Raw genomic sequence first — 27,565 nt, forward strand, 5'->3', positions numbered from 1 at the left:
TTTGACTAAGCCCCCACCCCCCTCCCGGTAGCTCCCTTTTGCCTGGGCCCACAAATTCCCTTGAGACGCCCCTGTTTGCAGACAACAAACGTCTTAGTTCTTTACTTTCACTTTTGCGGCTCATTTACAGTCTGGACTTTAACGGGATAATAAAGTGTCGGCACATTGGAGTTTGCCCTTTAACGCATCACGGGCTCCTGCCCTTCCTCTGCGGACTTTCCAACTTTTCACTTGAAGATCGGCAGCGCAACTTTCCAAACTTGCTTCAACGCTGCGTTGCGCAAACAACAGCTTTTGTAAAAACTTCCACGTCGCGCTGACTCGTCTCTGTCACGATGTGGCTGCGCTGCGGACGCACGTCAAACTATTTCACCTCCTTAAGCTGTCGGGTCTTCAGGTCCCGCTTGGATGTTTTGGATCGGAGGGGGTGTAACACGGCGGCGTTCATGCCGGAGGCTGCGGGCTTCGAGGGGGTGTCGAGCTGCTCGGAGCTGCAGGAGCTCTCGGTCTCCGGCGGCAGCAGCTTCTGGGCCGCGGTGGCGCGTCACAGGCTGAGCTGGATCAGTCCCTTCACCACGGTGCAGGACTGCGACCTGAGCCGAGGCAGGATCAAGTGGTTCGAGGGGGGAAAGCTCAACGTGTCCGGTGAGATCCCATTTCATTAGCTCCTAATAAGGTTCTGTAGAAAATCGCCTTTTGGTTGTAGTGGTTGTCGTGCGTAATTTTTATTTCCCCCTCAACTCACAATGTTCCATGATAAAAGTAAAGGAGCCACAGCAGCATGGTGCGTTCAAGGCACGGTGTTCCGGGGTTAGATGGCGAGCAAATGTTTCAATCCTATCAGCACATTTAACCAAAGAACATTGTACTTGAACGCATCATACTACTGTGGAGATGAGTGAAGCAGATAGATGTACCGAGAGATGGACAGGTAGATGGACAGGTAGATAGATAGATAGATAGATAGATAGATGGAAAGATAAATGGACAGATAGATAGACAGATAGATAGATAGATGGACAGATCGATCGATAGATTCAGTAGATAGATAGACAGACAGATAGATAGATAGATACAGACTTTATTGATCCCATTCCTGTGTTACACAGTAAGGTATCAGGCCCATTGTCTTGTGTGTGTGTAAAACTGTGTGTTTTTCTTTTATGTGCACATGCAGTTAACTGTCTGGACCGCCACGTGCACACCTGTCCTGACAGGGTGGCGCTGATCTGGGAGAGAGATGAGCCAGGGTCGGAGGTCAGGGTCACCTACAGGTCAGCAGCTCGGTGTGTGTGTGTGTAGAGTCTTTGTTCATTTGCCTCAGTGTAATTCATTGATATCTCTCTCTCCAGGCAGCTCCTGGAGATGACGTGTCGCGTGGGCAACCTGTTGAGGCGGCATGGCGTGAAGAGGGGGGACTGCGTCACCATCTACATGCCTTCCTGCCCTCTGGCTGTGGCGTCCATGTTGGCCTGCGCCCGTATCGGTGCGGCCCACAACGTAGTGTTTGCCGGGTTTAGTGCGGAGGCCCTGTCAGAGCGAATCAGAGACGGTGAGACGGACCTGCTGATGTTGTCAGAGTCTGAACGTAGATTTCCACTGTACATTTTAAAGCTGCACTATAATCAATAGTTTTATTTTCCAAATGGATCAAATGATGTTTTATGAAGGGGTCACTTCTAGTGGAGAACCCTTAGAGAACTAGAGAGGCAAGGCTTATATTCTTGGAACTGAGATGTTTTTACTTCTTGAGTTGATTCCAACACAGACCTCAGTATCAGCGGTCTGATTTTCATGTGCATCACGTTTTCAGCTCAGTCCAGCATCGTCATCACGGTGAACCAGGGCGTCAGGGGGGGTAAGGTCACGGAGCTGAAGAGGACGGTGGATGAGGCGGTCCAGAGCTGCCCGGCCGTAAGGAAGGTGTTTGTTGCTATGAGAACAGAGACTCCGGTTGTCATGACAGCCAGGGACGTTGCCATGGACGAGGTGAGAGATCAGAAATTCAATCTCTTGCGGATGCTAATGCAAACAGTAGTCGCTTTTACAAGGATAAATGACGATTAAAAAAAAAAAAGTTTGGTGGATGTTTGATGAATCTATTCACTCCAATTGTTGTTGGTAAATTTTGCGTTGATTGACAACTTCTATTTAATGAATCTACTTATATTTCTGAAATGACGCTCTTGTAGTTGTTAATAGCAGGTGACAGTCCATTAGTAGCTTTTCTGGAGCTTTCAGTCATATCACATGATCTTCTTCAGCCTAAAAAGAAAAATTTAAATTAGAAAATGTACAATTCCATAAGAAAGTCTGTCTGCCTGCTTCAATCCTTGAGTTCACTTTGTCGTGCAGGAAATGTCGAAGGAGGACGCGGTGTGTGAGCCGGCAGCCATGGACAGTGAGGACATCTTGTTTCTACTTTACACATCGGGCAGCACGGGGAAGCCCAAAGGCCTGGTCCACACTCAGGCTGGGTATCTGCTGTACGCCGCACTCACCCACAGGGTAACGCCAAGCACAATGTTGTTTTCGTATCATGCAGTGCAGTGTGTAGTTTACTGTGTGTCAGTGAAGGCCTCGTACGGCCAAAATGTGATCCAGTGTCTGAACATCTGTAGAGGAAATATTACCTGGATCACAGGGGATTATAGAGGAGGTTCACAAAAAATTTTGCTCTAGGTTTAACATGGTGCAGTAATACAATAATATCTACTTGTGAAGTTTAAATGGGTTATTTAGTTTTTATAAAAGGGATATAAATGCTATATTTTGATCTCTGAACAATGACCTGGAGTGTTCTGAAAAAAAAAACATAATCCGACCATCTCATCTGTCGTCCCTCTCGTTCCCAGTACGTGTTCGACTACCATGATGGAGACGTGTTTGGCTGTGTGGCAGACATCGGCTGGATAACAGGCCACAGCTACAGCGTCTACGGCCCGCTGGCCAACGGGGGAACCACTGTCCTGTTTGAGAGCACTCCCATTTACCCTGACCCAGGTATGAACACCAGCGAATGTACAAACCGGTATGAACGTGTCAGACTCCTGGGTACGTTAGAAAAAAAGAATATTGCCATATTGTCACATTAGGATGTTTTTTCAGCTGTAATTGTATAATTTTAAAGACATTTTTTGTGGTTTTGTTAATATAACATTCTATATGCTGTGTACCATGTGCTGACACACACCTAAGTATTTGTGTCCACACACTCATGTCTCTGTCTATGAATAGCTGTACATTTGAACTTACCATACCTTCCATGCTAAGACCAGAAGCTCCTGTCTAAACAGGAGTCAGAACACAGCCAGCACACAATGTTATTGCGAAGGTGAAACTGCTGAGGGTGAAAAACTCCAGTTCTCAGGCTCAAGTTTCACTCTAGTGTCTTTTTTCAATGACTAACATAGACATGTTGTGTTTTTTTCACAGGAAGGTACTGGGAGACGGTTCAGAGACTGAAGATCAATCAGTTTTACGGCGCTCCCACAGCGATCCGCCTGCTGCTCAAATACGGAGACCAGTGGGTGACCAAATACGACCGCTCCAGCCTCAAAACTCTGGGCTCTGGTACGACTGTGGACCTGAAAATACTGTGCAAAATGACATGCAACTGTAGGACAATTATATATTTTCAACCTGTTTAGAACAGTATACTTAGCTAGGGGGACGCAACAGCATCACTAAAACAAAATCTACAATTAATTGTCATTTAAAATCTCCAGCTTCCTTCACAACGCACCTCAAATACAGTAACAACACGATATCTTGTCTATGTGCAGTGGGCGAGCCCATCAACACTGAAGCGTGGGAATGGTACTACAGCGTGGTCGGGGACAGACGCTGTCCTGTGGTGGACACCTGGTGGCAAACAGGTGAGTGTGAACACTGAGGAATTCATCAGCTACTTCCATTTTCATCAAAACGTTAGATTTTTGCCAGTGGATGGGATTTAAATGTTGGATCCATAGACTGTATATACAAAATTGACGTCATGTTTGCTCCGCCTGGTGTCTGGCTGCAGTACATGTCATAAGTCCTGCCTCCTCCATGTTAGTGGATGGGACATTGATCAAAGTAAAAAGTACAAGTACATGTCAAATAGATGTTTCTCAAAGATGGTCAATTTAGGTAGTTCTAATCACACATGCTCATTTTTAACAAAACAAGCTTTTCCTCTAACAGAGCCACGTCTGCAGCCTCTCTAACAGCAGTCAGTCTTAAAGGGGAGAGCAGCCGGCTCTGTTCCTACAGCAACAGCGTTACGTAACAACATGTGCACATACATACACAATATTACAGTAAGTGTGTGTAGAAATAAAGTGTACTCACACACAAACACACACACACAGACAGCGGGGGAGTTTTTATGTACCCTCTGGAATCTCCAGAATGAAGCCAGCTTTTTTTCTCTCAGAGTTAAACGCTGAAATTTGGGAGCAGCTTTTATCATTAAACTTCTTCTTCTTAACACTGAATAATAATAACAGTGGACATTAACACCATGTAGAGAAATGCAATGGGGGATCATTCCAACCCTGTTTACACTTTGTTTGTCAAACACTCTCATTAGCCAGCTGGATGCCTTTCGGCCTCAGGGAGCAGATGTTACGGTCGTAGCTGCCAAAAGAGCCACGTCACAGAACTATGCGAGGCCGTCTGAAGAGACTCAGATCACTGTATGAACTTTACACTTCCAGATGAGTCTCTGCAGTGCAGCTGGTGGCCTGATTTGACCTGGAAACCCTGGGAAAATGTGAATTTGCTCTTCAACTTGTTCACATATTAACCAAAATAATTAATTTATGCTCCCATCATAAGATACCAGTGGGAAAAAGAAATGATATTTATATTGTAAACTTGACTTAGGTGTGAAAAAACTCATAGTATATAATCACAGTAAATCAGAGTGTAACACATAAAGATGAACAAAGAGTCTCTTCTCCCTCCCACTATCCAGAAATGAGGCCATAAATATCCCAGATATGAACGCCACCATCTGCGCAGTAGCAATCCTGTTAGCGAGGTCCCGCCTACACACATGCTCGACCAGTCGTGAGTCAATCTCATGAAGTTTCACCCTGTTTTTATAGCATCAAATAACAAAAAAACAACTTACAAATTTATTTCAAGTGTACTTTGAGCTTTTAGTTTGCCTCATGTCCCAACACTAACATGGAGGAGGCAGGATTTGTGACCTATACTGCAGCCAGCCACCAGGTGGCGACCGAGACAATTTGGCTTCACTTTTGGGGAGCTGTCATGTCGTCCAACAGTCTCTGGTGCTACGCAGAGTATTACGGACAATTAAAGGGGGAAAGAAATGTTTGAATATTTTTCTTTATTCTTTTAACTTTTTTTTCGTAATATTAAGACTTTTTTTTTTCTCATTAAATAATGACTCAGTTTCTCTTCTTCAACATGGCCCTAATACTCGTTTTGTACTGTTTCATCTGTCCACATCAGGTATGACCAAATGGAACTAAGCTGCGTTAATTACCAGACACATGGCAATAAAAAAAAATTAATGAATCTATAATTAATTGCAGATAATTAAACATCAGGGCCTGAGAATGAGCCTGAGAATCACAGACACAGATATGACCCAAATACCCTACTTCAGTAAAAAAGGATTATGTTGTTATGTTATTTGCTTGGACTAGTGTTTCCAATTAGGACTAAGTGGCATTATTCATAAATGCCATTTGGTTGATCTGGAAAACAAGTAGCCTGTTTAGAGGCAAAATTAGATTTTGATCTGTTGCTGGCATACGGCCTCCATGTTGGATCAAACAGGATGAGACAGCTGAGAGGATGCAGGGGGAAAATTCAAATATGTTTTAATATATGTGTGTTTAAATTGAATTTAAAGCAATAGTGTCACATTTGGGGAAATACTGTTCGCTTGTTTACTTTAATATTGAATAAAGTAGAAGATGAACACTGCTCTCGTGTGTGTTCTCTAAATACATGGCTACAACTAGTCGCCGGTTAGCTTAGCTTAACATAAAGCCTGGCTCATTACAAAGATAATAAAATGTGAGGGGGAGGCAGATTGTGCTTTAACAAGCTCCTCAGAAGGTCCAATGTCCGTGTTGTGAACTTTCTGCTCCGACTTGGGGCGTGTTCCAGTGCTTAGAAGTCATAAAAGGGTATATAAATATATAAAATGTGATGAATTTATGTGTTTAGATAACACCTTGACACAACCATATGCAAAGAAAAAGGATCAGGTGTGACAGGCTAACAAATACTTTAAAACGTACATGCTATTCACAAAAACCTTTGTACTGGCTAAGGTGTAGGTGGTTGTGACAATATCTGCTAAGTTTATATTAAAAGCTTCTATTAAGAGCTGATTGTAAATAGTGTTAATTGGTTTAATAAGTGATGACGTCAGCAACTCGTGTACGAACATTTTCCCAGACTTTCCGAGTTGTTCTGACTTGAGGTGGCGTTCGCGTAATTTTCCCAGGCGAGAATTTGTTTTCCCCCCGATTATTCCGACACCATGTGAACCCACTATAACTGCTCCATTGTCTCCAGTTTTAATGCTAAGCTAAGCTAACCAGCTGCTGACTGTAACCTCATATTGACCAGACATATGAGTGAGCGTGTTACCAGTGTTCTGAGCAATCATCAAGCAGGCAAATGAGCGTATTTATAAGTGCACGTTGAACTGGTCCAAGTCTTTAGCGGCTCCTCTGGGGGCTGTTTGGTCCGGAGGTCTCACAGCTACTGTTGATCTGAAGTGGATGCCAGTTGCTGGTGCTATTCTGGGATCATCTGTTGTGTCCTACTTTATGACTGGTTCTCTCTGCTGCTGCCAACACCGCCAGGAGGATTTATCAGCCCCCGGAGGCCCAGAAAAAAACCTAATTGCATTTCATTTATTTATTATGGCTGTAATTCCATAATCTACATATGTAGTGTGAAGGGCTCGTGGTAGATTTACAAACTGTTTTGTCATTTACCTTCTACCAACCTCTCATTATTTATACAGTTTTCTCATTATTGTTGCATTAAGTCTTTGGATTGCATCGCTCCATTAAATGTTACACTGGGTCCGAGCGGTTCAATCAGCCTCAGTCTCTTACAAAAACATCAGGCGGCGGGGCTTATAAAAAGCTATTTTTTGAGTTTAATGCACGCTGCACATACAGCACTTTATATAATCCTAAATCCGTCTTATTTTTCCTCTGTGTTCTCAGAGACAGGTGGCATCTGCATCGCCCCGAGGCCGTCGGACCCAGACGCAGAGATTGTCCCAGGAATGGCTATGAGACCTTTCTTTGGCATAAAGCCAGTGCTCATGGACACCGAGGTATGGTGCTCATCCCTGTGTTTGTGTGTGTGTGTGTGTACGTGGCGTGCTACCCTGCAAATGCTGGCTGGCTATGACCCAGAGGAGAGGGTCAGATAAGGATTATGAAACAGTCACCAGCTGTGTCACTTTTGATACCCACCCGTCAGTCCCGTTCTGTGCGTGCCAACCCCCCCCCTATTCAAAATCTGTCGTACTATTTTGTGGCTGCTGCAGTTTCTCCTGCTTCTGTGCTGAACAGATTGTGCAGACAGTTGGAGAGGTGGTGTCTGTGAGCTGATCCCTCTTCCTCCCTCTCACCACACACACACACACACACACACACACACACACACACACACACACACACACACACACACACACACACACACACACACACACACACACACACACACACACACACACACACACACACACACACACACACACACACACACACACACACACACACACACACACACACACGTTTGAGAGCTCAGGGTTTCAACAGCATTGGTGCACTTCCAACAATATGTTCTTACAAGAGTTCCTGGTTGCAGTAACCATATCAGTTGTTTAATCAGCCTTTTTATTTTTGCTGTTCGTTTATCTTTTGGGTTTCTCCAGGGAAAAGTTGTGACTTCCAACAACACGTCCGGAGCTCTGTGTATAGCTCAGCCATGGCCCGGTATGGCCCGAACAATTCACAACAACCACCAGAGATTCACTGAGACCTACTGTCAGCCCTATCCTGGTACAGTTCAAGAGCAAACAGTCGTTATGGTGTTTCTCTACCTTCTCTGCTGGACTCTACATTTCTCATTGTCTCTAAAATCCCCGTGTTAGGTTATTTTTATACCGGTGATGGCGCCTATCGATCCAAGGAGGGATATTACCAGATCACCGGGCGCCTTGATGATGTCATCAATGTGAGCGGTCACAGGATTGGGACGGCAGAGATAGAGGATGTAGTGGTAAGTGGTTCCATATCTCACAATGGCGATACCTCCTGGGCTGAGGTACAGAAAGTGGGGAAAACAAATTCTTGGAGCTTAATCCGTATCCACACCAAAATTTAATGGGTTCTTTCCAGGCCATGGTTAACAGTTTAATATGGTAACAAAGAACCAAACAGGCACGGTTGAATACAAACTCCTTGGTGGAGGTAATAAAACCCTTTTTAGATCGTTTCCCCCAAAGTTTCCTCAGTGAGACATTTGTTCTCCAGTCTTATTCCATCAAGAACTCGAGCAGTGACACTTTAAACCCTGTTCTCACAATTCTGACTGTGATTATCTGTCACAGAATCAATGTTCTGCAGTGGCTGAATCTGCCGTCATAGGATACTCACACGACGTGAAAGGACAAGGTGAGCCACTCTTTGTTCCCACGTTGCATAGCTCAATAGGAAGAATGAGAATCTGATAACGGGGGTTGTCGGTCTCTGTGCTTCTTCAGGCGTTTATGCCTTTGTGGTTCTAAAGAAGAGCGCAGACGCCCAAGAGTCGGACCTGTCCAAGCAACTGAAGGACACGGTGTCTAAAAAGATCGCCAAGTACGCCTGTCCAGACTGCATCCAGGTAATTCTGTTTCCTTCTGCTTCACATCGCAAACAGACATTAAAGACTTAACTTGTGCATGGTAACTGATTTTTGGGTCATTCTCACAGATCGTCCAGCGTCTGCCAAAGACACGTTCGGGTAAGATAATGCGGCGGGTGCTGCGGAAGGTGGTGGAGCGCGACCTGAATGAGCTGGGTGACCTCAGCACGCTGGATGACCCCGCAGTGGTTCAGGAAATCATTGAAGGTCACGCTGAGCTCTTACGTAAAAAACAGTCACAATGATTCTCATTTAAAAGAGGAACATGAAGTTTCTCTCCCTTTCACTTAAAAAAGACTCGTAACTGTATCAAAATGTATCTTTTTTTTATTGCACATGTGAATATTTGTATTGAATCAAGAAAACAACTTTTTAAACTGTATGCATTGTCCACAGGTGTACTTTACAAAAACAAAACTGAATGATAGTGTGTGAACATATAAAAATAAACCACTGGAATTTCATCATACATAAGATCTGCTGAGTCTTCAGTTTCTTATTTTCCTTCCTGATTTCTTTTCATAATAGTTGAATGTGGCCCAAAAAGTTACAGTTCCTGAGCCACAAGCTTCATCCAAACCTTCATGCTTCCTGAAAAAATATATTGCACTCCCACACATTTCCTTCATCTCTTTTATAGCCAAGTAAACAAGTGATAAAATGTCTTGCTCTTAAAAAGCCTGTGGACATGAATTAAATCACGTCCACCTCCGACGGAGTGACTGTGTTTTTAGTACCTTTTCGACGAGTGTTATGAAAGTTACAAACTGAGGAATTCAGGAGTGTTTTCGGTTCTCGCCTCCCCCACCGATGCTTCCTGCATGTCCAGGATTTAAAAAAAAGAGGACCCTGTGGTCACATGGTTTCGTCTCTGTCGATGAAGCCGCCGCTGCTTCCTTTTAACCTAGTTAACTCCCACTTGCCATCTCCGCACAGTTTCAACTGGACGTCATGGTACTGTAGTGAAATGAAACAAAGACAAACAGAGTTAATATTGCTGACAGATATGATGATAAAAAAAGATGTTGCTACGATGGATTATCGTCAATTAGATTCCAGAGAGGCCATGTACTGTATGAGAGAATGTTTTTAACTTTAGAGGACAAAACCCTGGTAGATGCTTAGAGCTTAGAAAGGTTTGCAGAGTGAGTTGTAAAGAAGATGGATGATAGTGAGAGTGAACTCCGCTAACTAGCCAATCACAACCAATTCAGTCAATGCCTGTTAACATTCGAGACTAATAGAAAAGTAGTGCACAACAGTGACTTTATGTAATAATCCCCCACCGACCCAAACAAACCCAATCCACCCTAGTACCACCTTTATGGAACATTTTCTAGTCGGGGGAAATAGAGATAAAGGGAAAGACAGTATTCCCAATATGGCATTGATCATGTATATGTGTTCGATCTACCTTCTCCAAGCTGCTGCGGTGTCCCAGGCTGACCAGAGTCATACCGAGCTTTTTACACGTCCTGTACAGTTGTGCCTCCGCCTCCTCTGTCAAAGCACTGGTGGCCTCATCCAACACTGCACAGAAACAAATAGAAATGTGAGAAAATATATATATACTGTTAAAGCAAAGTGTTAAATGGAACCATTCAAGTCACAATCGGTGGGCTGCTCTCTCTCCCCTGAAGCTGCTGTGTCAGAATCACAGTGTGTTTAAAAAGGTTTTTAAGACTCACCTGCATATTTGGGCTGAAGGTAGAAAAGTCGTGCGAAGCAGAGACGCTGCATTTCGCCTGGAGACAGAACATCGTACCTGCAGAGGAAATCCCAGTTTTACTCTGCGCCGTAACACACAATATAATTTACTGTTCACACATCCCTGTTTTTCATATTGCTCCTACCAGTTCCAGTCCACTTCTTCATCCAGCCCACCTGTCCGCTTCAAGAGGCTCGACTGGAGAACAGATCAGAGTTAGAGTGCTTGAATTTAAAATAAGGCAACGGATGAATGAACAATGTGATAAAAACAAAATGAAAGATTTTACATTAAAAGCAGCAACCTGTGAGATAAAAAAAACACTCACCACTCCGGCTAATTCCAGGAACTGTATAATTCTGTCATCGTCCACTGACCCTGAATAAGAAAACTCACTTTATACATGGTGTAAATATGAATATCAATTACTCAGATTAGAAAAAGATTTGAGTGATAATACGAGGCAGCATCGATATCAAGGTAAAGGGAAAACATAGACCAAAAACGAGTTTAGATTACTGGGCAAAACTGTTGCTGTTGTGGTGTCACTAATTAGTCAAACAACAAATTGTCCAGAAGACATAAAATACACACAATTTTCAATCAATGATTTTAGTCTTTAACTGTTGTTTAGTGAAAGTAAAATCTGATACCTGATGCAGGGTAAATATCCTTCAGTGGGTAGATAACCTGTGGGAGACGAGAGTTCCAGTAAATCCTTTATCTACACAACCTTTAAAAAGTTGAACTAAATAAAGGAAGAGACGCCGACCTGTTCGCGCAGCGTGCCGTCGGTCAGGTACGGTTTCTGAGGCAGGAAGAGGGTTCCTCTGGGCCCGAAGCAGGTCGTCATCTGGACAAAACCTGAGGAGGAGACCATTCAAAAGTCATGAATGAGTCATTTCAGTTGTGTGCAATGTTGGCATTTTTATTAGTCCTGTGAGAGAGACTACGCATCATTTTCTCTACATGAAAACCACCTAATCGCTCAGACACAGAGCCCAACTGAATTAATCACCAGGTGTGGCTGCAGAGGGCGCTGTTGCTCAGTAAAATTGACAGTGTTGCTTTACATTTCAAAGAACTCGCATTGTGTCAAAAGTTGCTCAGACACCGCCAATGCAACCAAAACGCAAATGATTATTGATTTTCAAGTAAGCTAATATTTGGTGTTATTTCTCATTTCGTTATTAAAATGTGTCGTTTTTTGATAAGCCCACCAGGCCTTTACTGGGCAAAACCTGATCTAATTATTTCTCTGTTCTCTCACCGCTGTCTGCCTCCCACAGTCGGTTGAGGACCCTCAGTAGTGACGTTTTGCCGGTGCCCGTGTTGCCCACCACCAGCAGGTGGGTTCCCTGACTGATCTTCAGACTCAGGTCCTCGACCAGCAGCTGGTCTGAGAACGGGGATTTATACGAAAGATGATCCAGGATGAAGGCGGTGTCCGCTGGGCCTGCGTGGACATTGAAGTCACTGTGTGGAGGAGATTCAATGAATAAAAACAATAGACATGTGGAGGCTGAAAAGCTTCGTCTTTGCACTTCATCTATTTAGCGACGTGCATATTATCCCAAGATATTAAATCAGTCTGATTATATTTATTTCTGCAGTAGAGATTAATTTAAAAGTTCTCACACACACCTGTCAAAGTCGTAGCTTTCTCCTGACGCCGGGTCATAGTCACACTGCTTGCGTAGGATATCATCCATCACCTCCCTCAGCTCCCCAATCCTGACCACACACACACAGATTCAGAGATAGAAAGGAGGAGGCCATGAACCGACGCTGCTGTCGTTTTCTGTCCTCTAGGAGTTGATTCTAAGTGAGTGGTGTGATACCTGTGGGTGTATCCGGCCACGTCTGACAGAGTGGTCGACAGGTCGATCAGCTGCGTGAAGCCGTTTATCAAGTAGATGCAAACAAAGGCGTTCTGAGTGTGAACAAGGAGAATGAGTTAGATAAAAAGTGGCAGAATGAAAATCAACAAAAAGCCTCACTGGAGGGATTTAACACAGGCCAGTGATAAAGACTGTGACAGTTATGAAGCTTATTAAGACATTTAAAACAACAACAGACATTTGAACTCAGGATGAGCAGAGTTGAATGTGTTTAGCAGGAGAGAAGGCTTCTGCTGCCACCTCGTGGTTAAATGGGCAACGTTCACATTTATTCAGCAGTTCTCTAGTATAAACTGGGACTGACTGAGCTCCTCACAAGGTCCCAGTTTGTTCATGTGCTTTGAGGTCAGAGTGTGTAAAACACATGGACACTGTAAACAACAGGTGACGTATTTGGGTTTGGTTTAAACATCTAAACGCCCTTTTCTAATATTTGTACAATAACAAAGAGCAAAGAAAAAGGATCAGGTGTGACTGACATATAAAGGATTTAAAGCATATGAACGTTAATCATAAAAACGCTGGGATTGGCTACAAAGTCTGGTGTTGGCTCCTTGTGAGAGATGAACATGCATTTTACATTGAAAGCTACTTTTTAGAGCTGATTGTAAAATTATGTTACTTGGTTTATACGTGATGACGTCAGCAAATCTTTACGCTGACTTTCTGAGTTATTGTTCCAACTTGAAATGGCATTCACGGGACTTTTCCCAGTCGGGAACTAATTGTCATTATTATTCCGACACCACTTGAATGCACAATAAAAACCATCACACATCAATTTGATGATCTTAATGCAAATTAAAAAATTGTTCCACGTCTTCAGCAGCATGTTGTAATATTTATGTTTTAGGTGTGTCCGATACTTTTTTACATTGTTGGTTTCTTGGAAATTGTCTCCATGTCAGAAACTGAATGTCCATCTTTATATTGATAGAAATTGGTGGATTGTGTAAATACCTGGTACCTCCCAGATCCGAGTTATCAATAAACCAGATTAAACTAAACAAGGGGCTTTTTTGGTGTCAGTAAAGCTGCATTTTTCAAGAACTACAATTTCAAAGCTAATGTGAAAAGGAGAAGAAGGATCCCACCTTACTGATGAGTCCACTGAGCTCGCCAGGGGTCAGACCATCATAAATACCGGTGAAGATGGGAATGGCGATTATGATGTAGCTGAGGAAGCCTCCGAGGTAGTCGAACGTGTTCACCCCGACTGACGGAGCAGAGATCAGAGGTTAACTTACGAGTTACAACAACATGATGATTGATATGAGTCGGTGGGCGAGTTCTGTGTTATATGATCTTACTATAGAGCCAGAGTTCTTTATTTATGAGACTTTTCTGAGTTAGTAGCAGAGCCTGAAGTCTCCGATTGGTCCTCATGTGCTCCACTTTACCAGATCTGAAAACAGAGAACAGTGTTTGATCCAAACTGCTTTAACCACATAATCTGTGTGATCAGATGTGTTTGTTTATTACAGGAAAGCAGACTTACTGCTTCAGTTGTATATTGTTGTCTAAACTTTTAAGCGATGTTTATATCTTCGTACGCACAATCACAAACGTGTAAAATAAATGTCGTCACCTGTAAAAAGCTGCAGACTCTGCGTTGACACGGATTTGCATGTGTTTGAACCTGCAGATACAGAAAACAATCACATTTCCATAAAAATAAACAATGTTAGTTAGGATTTAAACACTAAGTTTGTCCTCTAACGACACAAAATCTAATTGTTGCAACGTGTAACAGATAAAACTACAATTCAACTCCACAGGAAAATACGATCTCGCAAGCTGACGCATATCCTGTGTTATTTCCTAAGAGCCAAAAGGCCGTGGGCCAAAGTATACAGATGCTTCCTATTCACTCAAGAACCAGTTTCCTGTAAAGCATTAAATAAAGGTGGGAAACACACAAAACCTCTTTCTGTAGGTTCAGATGAAAACCTGATTTGAGTCCTGCTTTGCTTTTCTATCAGCACAAATTATTCTTGACACAAACAAATGCTGTGTTTTAGTAAGTCTGGGTTCATAGAGTAGATTCATCTTTACCTGAAGTCTCCCTCCAGTTTTTCTTGCTCATACAGAGTCGACACAATCGGCCCCATTAGGATTTTATTGGCAATGGTCCCAATCACAAAGTAGCCGAAGATACTCACAGGGCCGATCCAGCCGGTGCTGCAAGACAGGGAAATTTAATTTCTACAGGTAAAACACTTGGTTTTAGCATAATGTGTAAAAGATAATATGGGGGAAAAATAATTAAATTCATAAATTGAACAGATAAAACAGATAAAGTAGCTTGTTTTCCCTTGTTATCCTCATAATTCTGCTCTATAGTTATGTTATATTGGTTCTTATTGTACACTGTCTTTTTCAATACATCCAAATAAATAAAACATTTGATCATAAACAAAAAGTTGGAGAGTCTCAGTCGTACCAGCACAGAAAATAAAGAATCCCGCCTCAATTTGAAGAGTAGAGACAACCTTCAGTTTTTAACTGTTTACTGTCCAGGACACTGATTCACTGTGGAGAGCTGACGACCTCTCACCTCATTGTAAATGTTTTAGTAATAGTGGTAGTAATAGAAATATAGTAGTAGCTGTTGTAGGAGTGGGAGTACTATTTATTATCAGCATTACCATTATCATTACTACCACTATTAACTAATTCATTACATCTATATGTATCAGTGTTATTATTTTCATTATGAAGTGTTTGCTTGTTCTGGGAACTGTTGGGTTTCTCTATAACACTGTTAGGACCTGACCTTAATATGTGAAGTGCCTTGAGATAATGTATGTTGTGATTTGGCACTAAACAAATAACATTTAACTCAATTGGAAAAAAACTGCTCAAAAGTTACATATAAAAACCGATGCTCTTTTTTTCTCAACTTTCTCAATTTCCTCATAATATTTCATGCACACAAGACTTTCATAAGCGCAAATGTCGAAAAATGTTTCTACAATAACCATCTGTGTTTGTGATGATGCTTTATGTGCGAGCATATGAAGCTACGTGTTGCCACACCCCTCTGCAGACCCACCTGTAAAAGCAGTGGTAGGTGTAGTAAGTCAGGGTGAACGGTGAGATGATCAAGCGACTGGCCATGGTGCTCATCTGTTTACACAACCTCTCGACATCTTGACTGATCCTCTGGTCTCTGGTGTTCAAACAAACACAAACACAAAGAACAAAGGTAGCCACAGAGATTCACACGGTTTTCCACTGCTAGTTCATATTTCATTGTAAGACAAAAACTAAAACCATTGAAGCTTACGGGTTGTCAATTTCCTTTCTGAGTACGTTGAGTGTGTAATAGACTCGTCCCTGGAAGTAGGACGTATGGAGGCTCTCAGTCAGCGTCTTCCTCCAGCTAATATACATCCGATTGCAAATGTACTGGTCCACGCTTTTCAGCTGGGAGAGAGAGAGAGAGAAGAACGCAGAGAAGACAGAAGAGAACAAAGAGTCTATGAGAGAGAAAAAGCTACAGGGACACAATAAATAGCAGGTGTACGGACATCTAGCAAGACAAGAGGAAACGTAAAAATATAATGTGACATAATAAAATACAGGAATAAGTCCTGGTTTTACATTTTGTTTTGTTAAAGAGGAAACATTGGGCTTGTTTTCATGGAAGTAAACATGTTTCTGTGGCAACTCTCTGCTCAACAATCAACAAGTCAACGTTCTGAATACAGCTCGACCTCTGTCAAACCTCAACTTACTGTGGAGTTGAGTAAAATGAGCACCATGGCTGTGCCCACCAGACTGGTGAAGCCCGCGTAATCTTTGTCTGCCAGCACATTGTAGAAGTGACTGGGGAGGATTCCCACTTGGTAAATGATCAGCTGCTCTGAGGGTGGATGGAAAAAAAAAGATGTGTAAGCAAATTGTTACTGCACAGTTAAAACAGACACTCGTAAAACACAGCGCAGGGAAATTAGGCAACACAGAGCTCAAGGTCGGTGGAAAAAAACACATAGTATGCAGCCTGCTGCTGTCAGAGTGGTAGTGTTACAATGTCACAGCAGACACGCAGCTAATTGATGGCGAGCTTGAACTGTTTATAACTATTTATTTCCCACATTGGCAGCTATTGAGGGTCTAATGATTCTAAAAATAGACGCAAACGTCCCCAAACTCGTATCATGATACAGGGCGATGGAGCGATACCCCAACTCCAACCCTCTGCCACCACAATGGTGTAGCCTGTTGGGCTCTCATTGCTTTACTAAAGGAACCAAAATACATTTTTATTTCATAATCAACACTATGAGAAAGAAATACCATCATTTTCATTCTCTGTAAAGTTACAAAAATCTGTCTATTTTGGAGAGATTACACCAAACTGCATGTGTCGAATCTATCCTGTTCCAGTCATAATTGAGCGATCACATCAGTAGTAAAGGTAAGGCCCCCCCCGGCACATTCAAGTCAGCAGTTGAGGATTTATTTACTATTACTTTATTTTAACCTAAGCCTGTGTGAGTCCAGCAGTTACCTGTCAGAGTGACGAACAGCAGCGTGGCAAACATCAGGGAGCTCGGACTGGTCCATGATGGGAACAGGACCCTCTGGATGTCGCACAATCTCTGAACAAACTTCCAGTCCAACTCTGGTCTGGAGTTACAAACACACACAGAGAGAGAGAAAAAACAAATAAGGTGCATTAGAAAAACGTTGTCATTTTTGATCTGTGTTTGAACGCAGACAAAATGTGACTTTGTTATGAGGAAGTTCTTCAGTCACTGACACGTTTCTCTGTTTGACTGTAAAACTCCTATAAGTTAGTGAAGAGTACAATGAGCTGGTGTAACTGCACTAGTTTGATTTCTGGCTGCTTTAAACTATTGTTAAGGATTCCCTGCACTGCAGAGACTCAGATACTAAGGTATGATGTAATCAGTGGTTATTTATACTAAGGCTAGAGGATATATCTAAAAATTCTGCTACAACAACTTTATTATCAGTAGATATTGGTTGTTACCACAATAAATGTCACATTATTATTATTGTTGTGAGGATTGTTGTTGTTGAGTTTGACAAACACATGATAAACAACCAAACATTTTGTATGAATCTGATGTAGATCGATTACATGTTACTCCTCCTCACTGTGTTTACACAATCCATAAACAGCACATAGATACATATTAGAACTTTTTGTTATATAGTATATTGTTGTTCATGTTTATTCGCCCAACACTGATTCATAAAGTTAAGAATCAGAGAATAAAAAGGGAGTTCGCAACATAATGATCAACAGACAGAGGAAGAGAAAGTTGATGTTAGAATAAAGCCCGGAGGAGCCTGGACTCTGCAGCTCGGGTCTCCAGCCTCTTACCTTCTCGTTCCTCTTCCCTCGGACTTGTCCGGACGAGGCATCTGTCACAGATTAAACCGTTTTAACCACTTCAAGGTCTTATTCAGTCACTTTTAACCAGCGAGTCAAACTAACCTCACTGTAACGAGGGAGGCGGACAGAGGGAGCTAACAGCGTTAGCCCCGGTTAGCAAACTAATGACGAACTAACGTCTATAAAATAACGAGCTTCTTCTATATTGATGTCAGAGTAACTTTGACCAGTTTAAATGTTGTCTAACGAGTTAACTTTAATATCAGAGCGTGTGCAGCGATGACTCCACTGGGAACCACTGAGGGACCTGAGGTTGTTGTGGGAAGTGAAGGTAAAAGCCTGGACTTCCGGTTTAGCATGCGCTCCTTTTTCAAAATAAACGAATTTTGTTCAACTTGCGCATGCGTGAACTAGTAGAATTGAAATGATGTCTCAGCCTGAACCATAAACATATATATATTTGTACATACATACATTTTTATATATATCAATTTGTCTTATCTAGTGCTTATATTCTATTAGCTCACGATTTCATGTATATTTCATTTGCACAATGCCATTAGGACAGTTAGTGTCATACAGGTTAATGTGTGAAAAGATGCTAAAAAATACTAACATTTTCCATTTTGTGCAATTGTTCGATAAACGATTTACCATTAAGAGACTCATGATGATGATTTTTGGACTGCTTTAGAGATGTGTTATTCTGATGCATGGAGGCTGTAGGTTGGGTAAATAGTAGATAAGGTTCCGGTAATGTTGGGGGTCAGGTTAGGATTCATTAGACTGTGGCTGGGTTACAAAGTTAAAGTAAGTGTAAACACACTTTGATACAACACAATTGGCTACAAAGTCTTGTTGATATTATAGGATGTGCTGTAGTTTGTGGTTTTATTAACTCGTATTGCATTCAACTGAAAGTTGTTTTTCTCTATTCTTGTATTCTTGTTCAGTTTACTTGAAATACTTCTTCCACTGATAGTTTCTTTTTTTATGCTGACCTGTGTGGATTCTTTAGATTTAGATACTGAAAACAGTTCATCATCCGAAGTTCAATTTATACGAACAGTGCAGAGTTTATCCGTTACTACTGGTATCACTTGTAGTTTGAATACAAACCAGATAAAGATCCAAAACCTTATCTGAGTTACTCAAAGTTTGAGGGTGAAACCGGTGTGCTATTTGGGTGAAGGGAGTAAAAAGCTGGACCCCTGACTTCCCTTGCTACTGACCCTTTGTTTACTGTCCAGGAGGTCTCCAGGAACTGAGATTACATTGTTCATATTTGAAAAGCAGAACACATTGTAGATATATTGATTGACTGAGACAAGACATTTATATTTTGAATATTTTATTTATCCTTTTTCCGTATTTTTTCAGATACAGTCCTTTTGCATAACAGGAAAAAAAGATGAGTTGATATTAGATCTATAGATATTCCACGAGTACTCATGATACGAGCGCTCTGAAATTCATATTCCTAAATGAACATTCAACAATTAATACATTGCAACAGAAAAAAAAATTACATTTGAACAGGAGCTAGAGTCAGTGATTTGTATCCTGTAGTTTAAGGACTTCAGCTGAAAAGTCTCTTTGAATTTTCATAATAATATATTTAGATTCTTTTCAGCCAGAGATATTAAGATGATAAAATAAATTATCAAAAATATTTGTTTCCTCTTGATTCTATACTTTCAAATGATTATTTAAGAGAGCACTTGGTTTAAACTTAAAATTACTAAACAATGTTGCGGTACAAGATTTGTAGAAAAAGAAGAAGGCAACACGATGATGCTGACGACAGATGTGGAAAAACTGTGATAAATCAACAGAGGGAAAAGTTGTTCCATATTTACATAGAGATCACAAACTACCCTGACACCATGGAAACGTAAATACTTAAAGTAATCTATTACTTCCAGGCTGTTTTGTAATTTAACACAGCAGCAAATGAGAAGTGATATGAGTTAACACTGATTCTATTCTTTGATTTCAATCAAATAATGTAAATGTAAAACAGATTCTGCTCAATGATGAATATAATCATTACAGTACATCTGATAGATTATTTGTTTGAAATGTTCCAGTTAACACTTACATGTGCCGACCACAGGAGGTTTATCATCCTGACAACAAATCCCATGAAAAAGTCCCAAACAAACAATGAGGCTCAATCAAGCCCGTTGATTCTTAATGAAGATGTAAATCTTAAAATAAGGATCACAAATATATACTTTTATTTAAAAGAGAAAACCTATTTCCTACAACACTCAGACACTGCAGTTTTTTATCCGATAACACTCAAACTGGAATAAATAGCTTATTTGTTTGGGACTATTTTGATTATTTTTGGATTAACACATGTTAAGTGTATTTACAGCAGCAAAAAGGCAAATGTGACATTGAATCAAAACGCTGAGTTGCTGAAATTCTTTGCTGAATCAGGCTGAAAATGCACAATGTCCCACTTCCCTCCCACAGACACTCATTATAAAATCAGAAAATTTGAAGAAAGTTTAATATTGAAAAAAATGAGAAGAAAAAAAACAACAGGTTGAAGCATGCAGGAAATGTTGGCAACCAAAGCATAAAAACTACGACTGAAAATCGGCGGTAGAAGAAAAATCATCAAGAATCAGGAGGACTATAGTGGGACTGCTGTGTCAGAACTAGATTCGAAAAAAAGTGCTGCAGAAAAATAAAACCTGCTTATGTATCTACAATAATTACATCACTGTTTTCACCAAGTTGTTAAATAATGGCCCAATAAACAGACGATAAGGATAATTCTTACGTCAGACTTCTGTAGCTCTTGCAGTTGGTCAGATGTTCTCAACTGACCTTGAAATAAATAGCAACAAAAAAACATGAATATACAAACTAGAGTGGTTGTTTTAATGTGATGAATAAAAATTTCAGCAAGTTCAGCAAGGTCGCTCACTGATGAGTTTTTAATAGTTTTTGGATTAAGTAATTACTTTCTTGTTAGTAAGATACATTCATAATTGATTATGGTCTTTTCATGGGGTTTGTTGATAATAACAAAAGAGAAAAATATAGAACAAAACCAAATGACTTTGAACAGTTATCGTCATGTAACCAAGTGTTGTTTGCCTTTAGTGTGTGGGTGAACATGTCAGCAGCACATCGACAGTTGGAACACAACACTCAGGCAAGGTTTAGGATCCTAAAGAGGAGAGGCACCACACAGGCACAGTTAAACCCGACAACACTGTAGACGATGTAACGGTACGGCAGCTCCACTTTCATGTGCTGCCTCGCCTGTCTCACATCATCCGACGGCAGCCCAAACAGGCGACATAAGAAGGGAATAGTCACTGCTTTCATAACCATCCTCGTGACCAGGAGGACGGCGACTCCAAGGAGGAAGCGCAGCAGCGAGCAGACCACCAGGCCGGCGCTGATTGACGGTAACGTTAGAGGAAGTGAGGAGAGCGGCACATCCAGCAGCAGCCCCAGCTGATAGTTCACATGGGTTGCCAGAGCGATTCCCACCCCGGTGCCCAGGGCCTGAGCCGTATCTCCCCGAGAGGTGCTCCAGGAATCCAGGGAGAACGCCACAAGTCCCAGGCTCACATGTGAGACGATAACCACAAGCGGAGCGTAGTGGTCCATCATGTAGAAGGTGTCAATCTTGTCCAAAATGGGATGGAAGAAGGCGAGAATGAGGAGGCTGTACAGGAAGCCAGTGATCACCTCCTGTAACAGAAGAATGGCATTGAAATTAAATCAACATAAAGTATTTTTAATGGGGTTATATCCATATTGTTGATACAGTCACAGTCCTACAATGCAACATAATGTATTCTCACTATGTACAGTATGATCATTCTGAAAGTAATCAAGGTACTCCACCAAATAAATTTTTTTTTAAAAAGCCATTGCCGTTTCTGCCCTGTAGGTGACGCTATACAACAGTTTTCACCCAGACATTTAATTGAAGGGGGAGAGTAGTGCTAGTAGTAAACACCTGTAAAACCAGGCGAGCTGCAGACGGAAGAACACGTGTTACTGTTGCAGGATGCAGCATTAATATTTACAAGCATCTGCTGCCCGGACACAGGATCTAATCTAACTTTATCTACTCCCGTCAATGTTTATAGGCTCTGATTACTGCTAATTTTCCATGAATCACACACACAGACAGGTTTCTGTGCACAGTGTTATCATAGTCTATGTTATGAATGATTATGTATTCTATTTTAAATGTGTAAAAAAGGTAAATAAATATGCTTAATGAAAAAATATTTTTGGGGGTTTTCCTTTTATTGCAAATATTATTTTTCCATACATAGTGAGCTTGAAAATTCGAACTACTGGTGGGGATATGCTTTTTTTTTTTAAATCTCCAGCTTGAAGTTGTATACAGTAAAAAATAAACAAAGCAAACTAAATTTACTTATAGTTATGTAAACAATGAAAAACTGACAAGAATTTGTTTTTGCATTTCATAGAATCCTAATTCTAACAACTGGTCGGACGACTCCTCTAACAGAAGGCATCTATCCAGCTACAGATATTTCAAATATGCACATGTGAGTTTGAAAGACTGAGATGCCTGTTGCTATGCTAGAAGGTATTCTCCATTATTATCAGTGCCAGTATACTGGAGTCAGGCCAGCATTTACAATCATCTGAGGTGCAGATATCTTTACATAATATGGGATCAGTGACTCCAGAAGTTCAAGGCCATGTATTTTGTTTACAAGCCGACCAAGTGAGTGTGGTTACTAATCGGTGAAGGGGCCTATGGGTGTCACTGGAGGACAAGTGTACAAGTGGGACAGCGTCTCTATAAATCCTCCACTTAATTCACATTTCAGTGAGGGATTATTTATTTGCTATTGCTTATTTAATATGCTTACCAGGATAGAATGCATCCCCATGTAGACTCTGCTCACACACACCAGGATGCTCCAGCTTAGAGCCACACACAAGCCAAACAGGAAGGTATACTGCGGGAGAGAGCATGACAAACAAAAGAAAATAAAAAGCTATTAGAAAAGTGTCTGAAGAGGAGGCTTTGAGAGATACAAGAAAACTCAGATCAGAGTTTCCTGGAAGACCTGAAGTTCAGGTCTGAGCGCACACAGATGTGTCCTCAGACCACGATTGGAGGTGCTCTGAGGACACATTCTTTTAACTCTGGGAAATCCAATTCGTCCTGGGCCACATATGAAGGACAGCTGATGTCCTCTGACCCATTGTAAAGACTGTTTTTACCCCTAATATCCTGTTGACTATTACTAGAATACGACTACAGCACCACTGGCCCTTACAATGTAATTTCCGGTGGAAATATTAGGTTTGAAAGAAAAAAACCTTGGTACATAGTCCATTAGGAAGAGATTTCACTGATATCTTTTGTTGAAGGATCCAGACAAAGGTCAGTGTATGAGCAGGGTGTCTTTGTGCACCATTTAGCTAATCCTCTGAATCGGACTCCTGCTATGGGGGCCGTTTATGGTCTGCACCTTATCTTCTGTAACCTTCTGTAACCACTTTCTCTTAAAAGTGCCAGTTCCTCATCCTTCAGACGACGACACAGAGGGAGTTCAGGCTCTTCAGCTGCCGGCATTCAGACAGAAAACAGCAACATTGTTAAAACTTTTGAGGGGCTTAGCTCTTCCTGGTCATGACCCCTTTGTCTCTTTCCACCACAACGACCCCTGCCCTCTGTCTGCGACGCCCTTTTTGTCTGCCTCTGCTCATAGTTTGTTTTTCTCTAACAACTCGTGCTTCATTGTATGAGGTCAGTCTTTCCTCTTTTTTCTTAGCAGTGGGGGACAGGCCATGGCCTTCGCTGCAAAATGTATGTAGCGGAAACCCTGGAGTTGTTAGTCATCTACCACATCCCTTTGTTATCGCTGGAGAATGGTCTGCCTGTACCATTTATTATTCTGCTACAGGGGAAACAAATGCTTTGGGTTGTTTGCATTTCTTTAACCAATCACAATTGGTTTGGTGGAGCTAAAGCCAGGATGCAGAGATGGCCCTGCAAAAATAATCTCTCATCTGATGTTTTCATCAACGTGTGTTCTATCCTTTTAGCATCATATTTCAACATTTCACAAAGTGAGGATTTGTCATTTATAATCAGTCTGGTGTTGGGATGCAGGCAGCACATCTTCTTACTGGTTATCGGCAGTTTATCTCTATGCTGGTGGTAGAACAACAGGTGAACAGCGGGTGAACAGGTTTTGTTGCTTCAAGCTCTCAGACATGGCTGAAACAACTTCTTTCACAATTCTTCTTTCTTGGCCCTTCAGCAAACAGAAACCTTCCAGTTCCCCTTTACTTCCATTTTAACTGTAATTCGTCTTCCCTCTCCCTTCCCTTATTGTCGGACAATGCGCAACACTGACTCTTTGTTTATTTAATAAACAAAGCCACATTTCAATTCCTCACTTGTACTTTTCCGGCACGCCCTGTCATGTCTGAACTCTCTGCTTCCACAGAGAGATGTTTGCTGCCAACAGCTGCAAACATCAGCTGTAACATAGCTGTGAATGGGTGTAAGCTCCTCTTATTGTTCAGCCTGAGCTTTGAGCCTCATACAAGACTGGGCACTGGGGATTAAAGGGGGATTTAAGGGCAGTCTGTTTTTTTTTTCCATTCCTTGTGCCAATGCTGATCCACTGACCCCATAAACTGTATATAAAGATGGATGATGCATACTTCCTCAATATCCAGAAATTAAGCCAAACTATCCCCAATACGAATGCCGCGACCACGGGATGGAGCCTTGGCAGCGAGGTCCCATCGATACACATGCTCGACCCATTGTGAGCCAGTCTCAGCTGTCAATCATCATGTTTCCCCCTCATTTCTATGACAACAAATAAGTTATTAAAACCGAACTTACAAGATCAATGTGACAAGAACTATCTAAAATGATAGAAACCATCTTTGGGAAAAATGGACTTGTACTAGGAGACAAGGTTTATGACCTATACTGCGACTAGCTTCCCTTTTTCGGGAGCAGTCATGTCATCAATCTTTATTCAGCATATGGTCCAAACTGATTTATGCTAGGTGGAAAATGTATCTGTTAGTAGAACATGACAGCAACCATCTTTGAGAAAAATGTATTTGAAGTGTGCTTTGACAATTTTGTTTGAAACCATCGAGACATTTTGGGTTCACTTTTGGGGAGAGGTCCTGTCATCTTACATCTTTAAATACGGTCTATGACTTTGTTTATATTTTAAAAAGGTCTGGCCCCCTGAATTATGGTCCTTTAAAATTTAGATTTTAACAAACTGGATGTTTAAGGAAACTGGCTCTTGGGGCCTTTACATATCTGGGACCTTGTGGCATCTGACTTGCCTGGGGTTTACCTCTTTTGTGGACCCCTGTTGGAGACCCAGCCTTGGAACATCTACTCCACCTCTCAAGCAGGACATTTCAGTTCAGAAATCTATTATCAACTACACTTGACATGAGGTCTCCAGTGCTCACCTGCCACCGTCCATATGTCAGCATGAAGAGACAGAAGGGGATGGCCGTCCCCGTCATGGCGTGTGTGGATGGCATGCTGTACTCGGAGTTGTAGAAGACCTCCACCTTCACCACGGGCGGGGAGGCCGGCCGGGACCAGCGGACCATGTCCTTGGTGGACTGACCCACGAACAGGTTCCAGGCCCAGACCACGATGAGTCTCCGGCTGACCAGGGCGTCGATGTTCCAGAAGACGAAGGGGAAGAAGACGATGAAGAACATCTCGTTGCCCAGCTCGGTGCCGAACGTGAACAGGTAGAAGAGGAACTTGTTGTGGATCAGGAACTCTTGACCCACGTCTCCGGTCAGGGAGTTCCTCCGGAGGGGTTTAGCGACATTAGCCGCTGATGGTGATGAAGATGATGAAGAACCGTCGGGCTCGGCGGTCGTGTCCCCCTGCACCCCGTTGAGCTGCGGCGCGGAGGCGTCCCCGGCCGCTCCGTTCCCGACCTCCGAGCCGTGGAGCCGCTTCCTCAGCCCGGGACAGTCTGTCCCCGGGGGTCCGCTGCCCGGCTTGTCCGTGAACGTGCCTTTGACGCCGCAGATATTTTGAAACCTCGCCACATGACAGGGCTCCTGGAGGTAACGGCAAACCCGCACAAACGACTTCACCGCGTCGTTCGCCATGACTTCGGAGCAGCGGTCAATTCAAAACACACAACAACTCTGCGCAAAGATGGAGTTCGTGTCCATCCGCCGGGGCTCGTTAGGAAGAGGCGCAGCTCGGCGGCCGTTTCATTCCTCTTCAACACCGGAGTCAACCAAAACAGCGGTTACACTCGACCTCTACCTGGCGACCGCATCCAGAACACACACGCAGCGCGCAGCTTCCAAAGTCCGCCACAGTTAACCATTAGTTCGCGGTGGATCCTGAAATACGCAGCAGCAGCAGCGTCCGCCTGCGTCAGGCCGTTACTCCTGCTGCTGCTACTTCTTCTGCGCCTCATTGATCTGTGCGTCAATGTACCAAAGGTCTGAGCACTCCCCCCTGCTGGACATGCCATACATTACACTTATTTATGATAAATATAGAATTAATGCAAAATCAATGCATTCATTCTATTCATTCAATCAATTTAGTAGAACAAATTCTTTATTTATCTATTTATTAGATTCATAATCTTATATTTGGCCTTTATTTTTATCTTTAGATATTTTTCTCATTATGCTCTATCTATCCATCTATCCATCTATCCATCTATCTATCTATCTATCTATCTATCTATCTATCTATCTATCTATCTATCTATCTATCTATCTATCTATCTATCTATCTATCTTCCTACCTACCTACCTACTTGTCCATGTTCGCCCATCCATCTATTAATGCTTTAGTTTTTATTATTTAAACCACTCCAGAAGTCACAGTATGAACATGGAGTATTTAGACGGTTCAGATGTTTTCTTTACATTAAGGTTTTGTGGGTAAGCCAAGATGATCATCTTGTTTGATAGGAAAAACTCTTTCTTTGATTTTTGTGGTTTGGAAGAAATACACATATGATGGACACGTATATCTTTATGTCAAAATAACTCAGGGCTAGTCTGGGTGCATGTTCATGTTAATGCGTGTGTATTTTTAGTGCATTTGAGTCCCTCCCAGTGAAACTGTTGGCCCATCCTTGTCCCTTTAGTTATAAAGTCAAATATTATCTATTATTGTATTGTCATTTATATATTATGTAAAAATGATATTAAACTGGAGCTAATTTAACTACTTTCTGCTCTGTTGGGTAGTGCAGTGTATTTCATAACATGACATTTCAAATAGAATTGACAAATCTTTATTGACACTTGTTTTAATTGTAAATCTTTGTCGTTTATATTTTTCTAAATATTTTATGTCATGACATCATTCTGAGCTACGCATAGTAAAAAGGAACCGGAAGTATAGGCCCACACCATAATATATGTTAATAAAAATGTAACTTAGATAAACAACATTTATGTTAAAACAAAAATTTAACAGGAATTGGAAGTCAGTCCATCGATGCAGGCATGAGAAGCTGGAAATAAAATACAGTGAAAACACCGGAAATCAAATATGTTTCCTTCAAAATAAAAGTACCATTATGCCATTATACAAATAAAGGTGCATGTATTGTTCTTAGTATTGGCGTTTGGAGAGGATTAACGCAATTTACCTCAGACTAG

General features: G+C 41.8%; 3 protein-coding genes across 3 annotated transcripts; 1 reads left to right on the forward strand and 2 right to left on the reverse strand.

Annotated features, from left to right (window-relative positions):
- The first annotated feature begins 108 nt into the window (after positions 1-108).
- LOC118099253 (acetyl-coenzyme A synthetase 2-like, mitochondrial) lies at positions 109-9,383 on the forward strand. The gene is made up of 14 exons (XM_035143680.2): positions 109-645; positions 1,178-1,274; positions 1,353-1,552; positions 1,814-1,989; positions 2,356-2,508; positions 2,856-3,003; positions 3,436-3,573; positions 3,786-3,878; positions 7,215-7,327; positions 7,934-8,060; positions 8,153-8,280; positions 8,612-8,675; positions 8,765-8,886; positions 8,976-9,383. The coding sequence occupies exons 1-14, from the start codon at positions 336-338 to the stop codon at positions 9,150-9,152; spliced, it is 2,046 nt and encodes a 681-aa protein (XP_034999571.2). The 5' UTR covers positions 109-335; the 3' UTR covers positions 9,153-9,383.
- abcd4 (ATP-binding cassette, sub-family D (ALD), member 4) lies at positions 9,217-18,221 on the reverse strand. The gene is made up of 19 exons (XM_035143681.2): positions 17,876-18,221; positions 17,033-17,151; positions 16,257-16,384; positions 15,806-15,945; positions 15,572-15,688; positions 14,572-14,697; positions 14,105-14,155; positions 13,827-13,921; positions 13,611-13,732; positions 12,457-12,548; positions 12,260-12,349; positions 11,886-12,091; positions 11,388-11,479; positions 11,269-11,305; positions 10,944-10,993; positions 10,761-10,813; positions 10,596-10,672; positions 10,322-10,437; positions 9,217-9,864 (listed from the first exon to the last, which is right to left on the reverse strand). Exons 1-19 carry the CDS (start codon positions 17,914-17,916, stop codon positions 9,763-9,765), a joined length of 1,854 nt encoding a protein of 617 aa, XP_034999572.1. The 5' UTR covers positions 17,917-18,221; the 3' UTR covers positions 9,217-9,762.
- A 1,000-nt stretch (positions 18,222-19,221) lies between these two features.
- LOC118099589 (sphingosine-1-phosphate phosphatase 1) lies at positions 19,222-26,366 on the reverse strand. Its single transcript, XM_035144263.1, has 3 exons — positions 25,373-26,366; positions 22,777-22,866; positions 19,222-21,610 (listed from the first exon to the last, which is right to left on the reverse strand). The coding sequence occupies exons 1-3, from the start codon at positions 26,036-26,038 to the stop codon at positions 21,059-21,061; spliced, it is 1,308 nt and encodes a 435-aa protein (XP_035000154.1). The 5' UTR covers positions 26,039-26,366; the 3' UTR covers positions 19,222-21,058.
- Between the last annotated feature and the right edge of the window lie 1,199 nt (positions 26,367-27,565).

The sequence above is a fragment of the Hippoglossus stenolepis genome, chromosome 20 (genome assembly GCF_022539355.2).
Source record: "Hippoglossus stenolepis isolate QCI-W04-F060 chromosome 20, HSTE1.2, whole genome shotgun sequence".
NCBI classification, from domain to species: Eukaryota; Metazoa; Chordata; class Actinopteri; order Pleuronectiformes; family Pleuronectidae; genus Hippoglossus; species Hippoglossus stenolepis.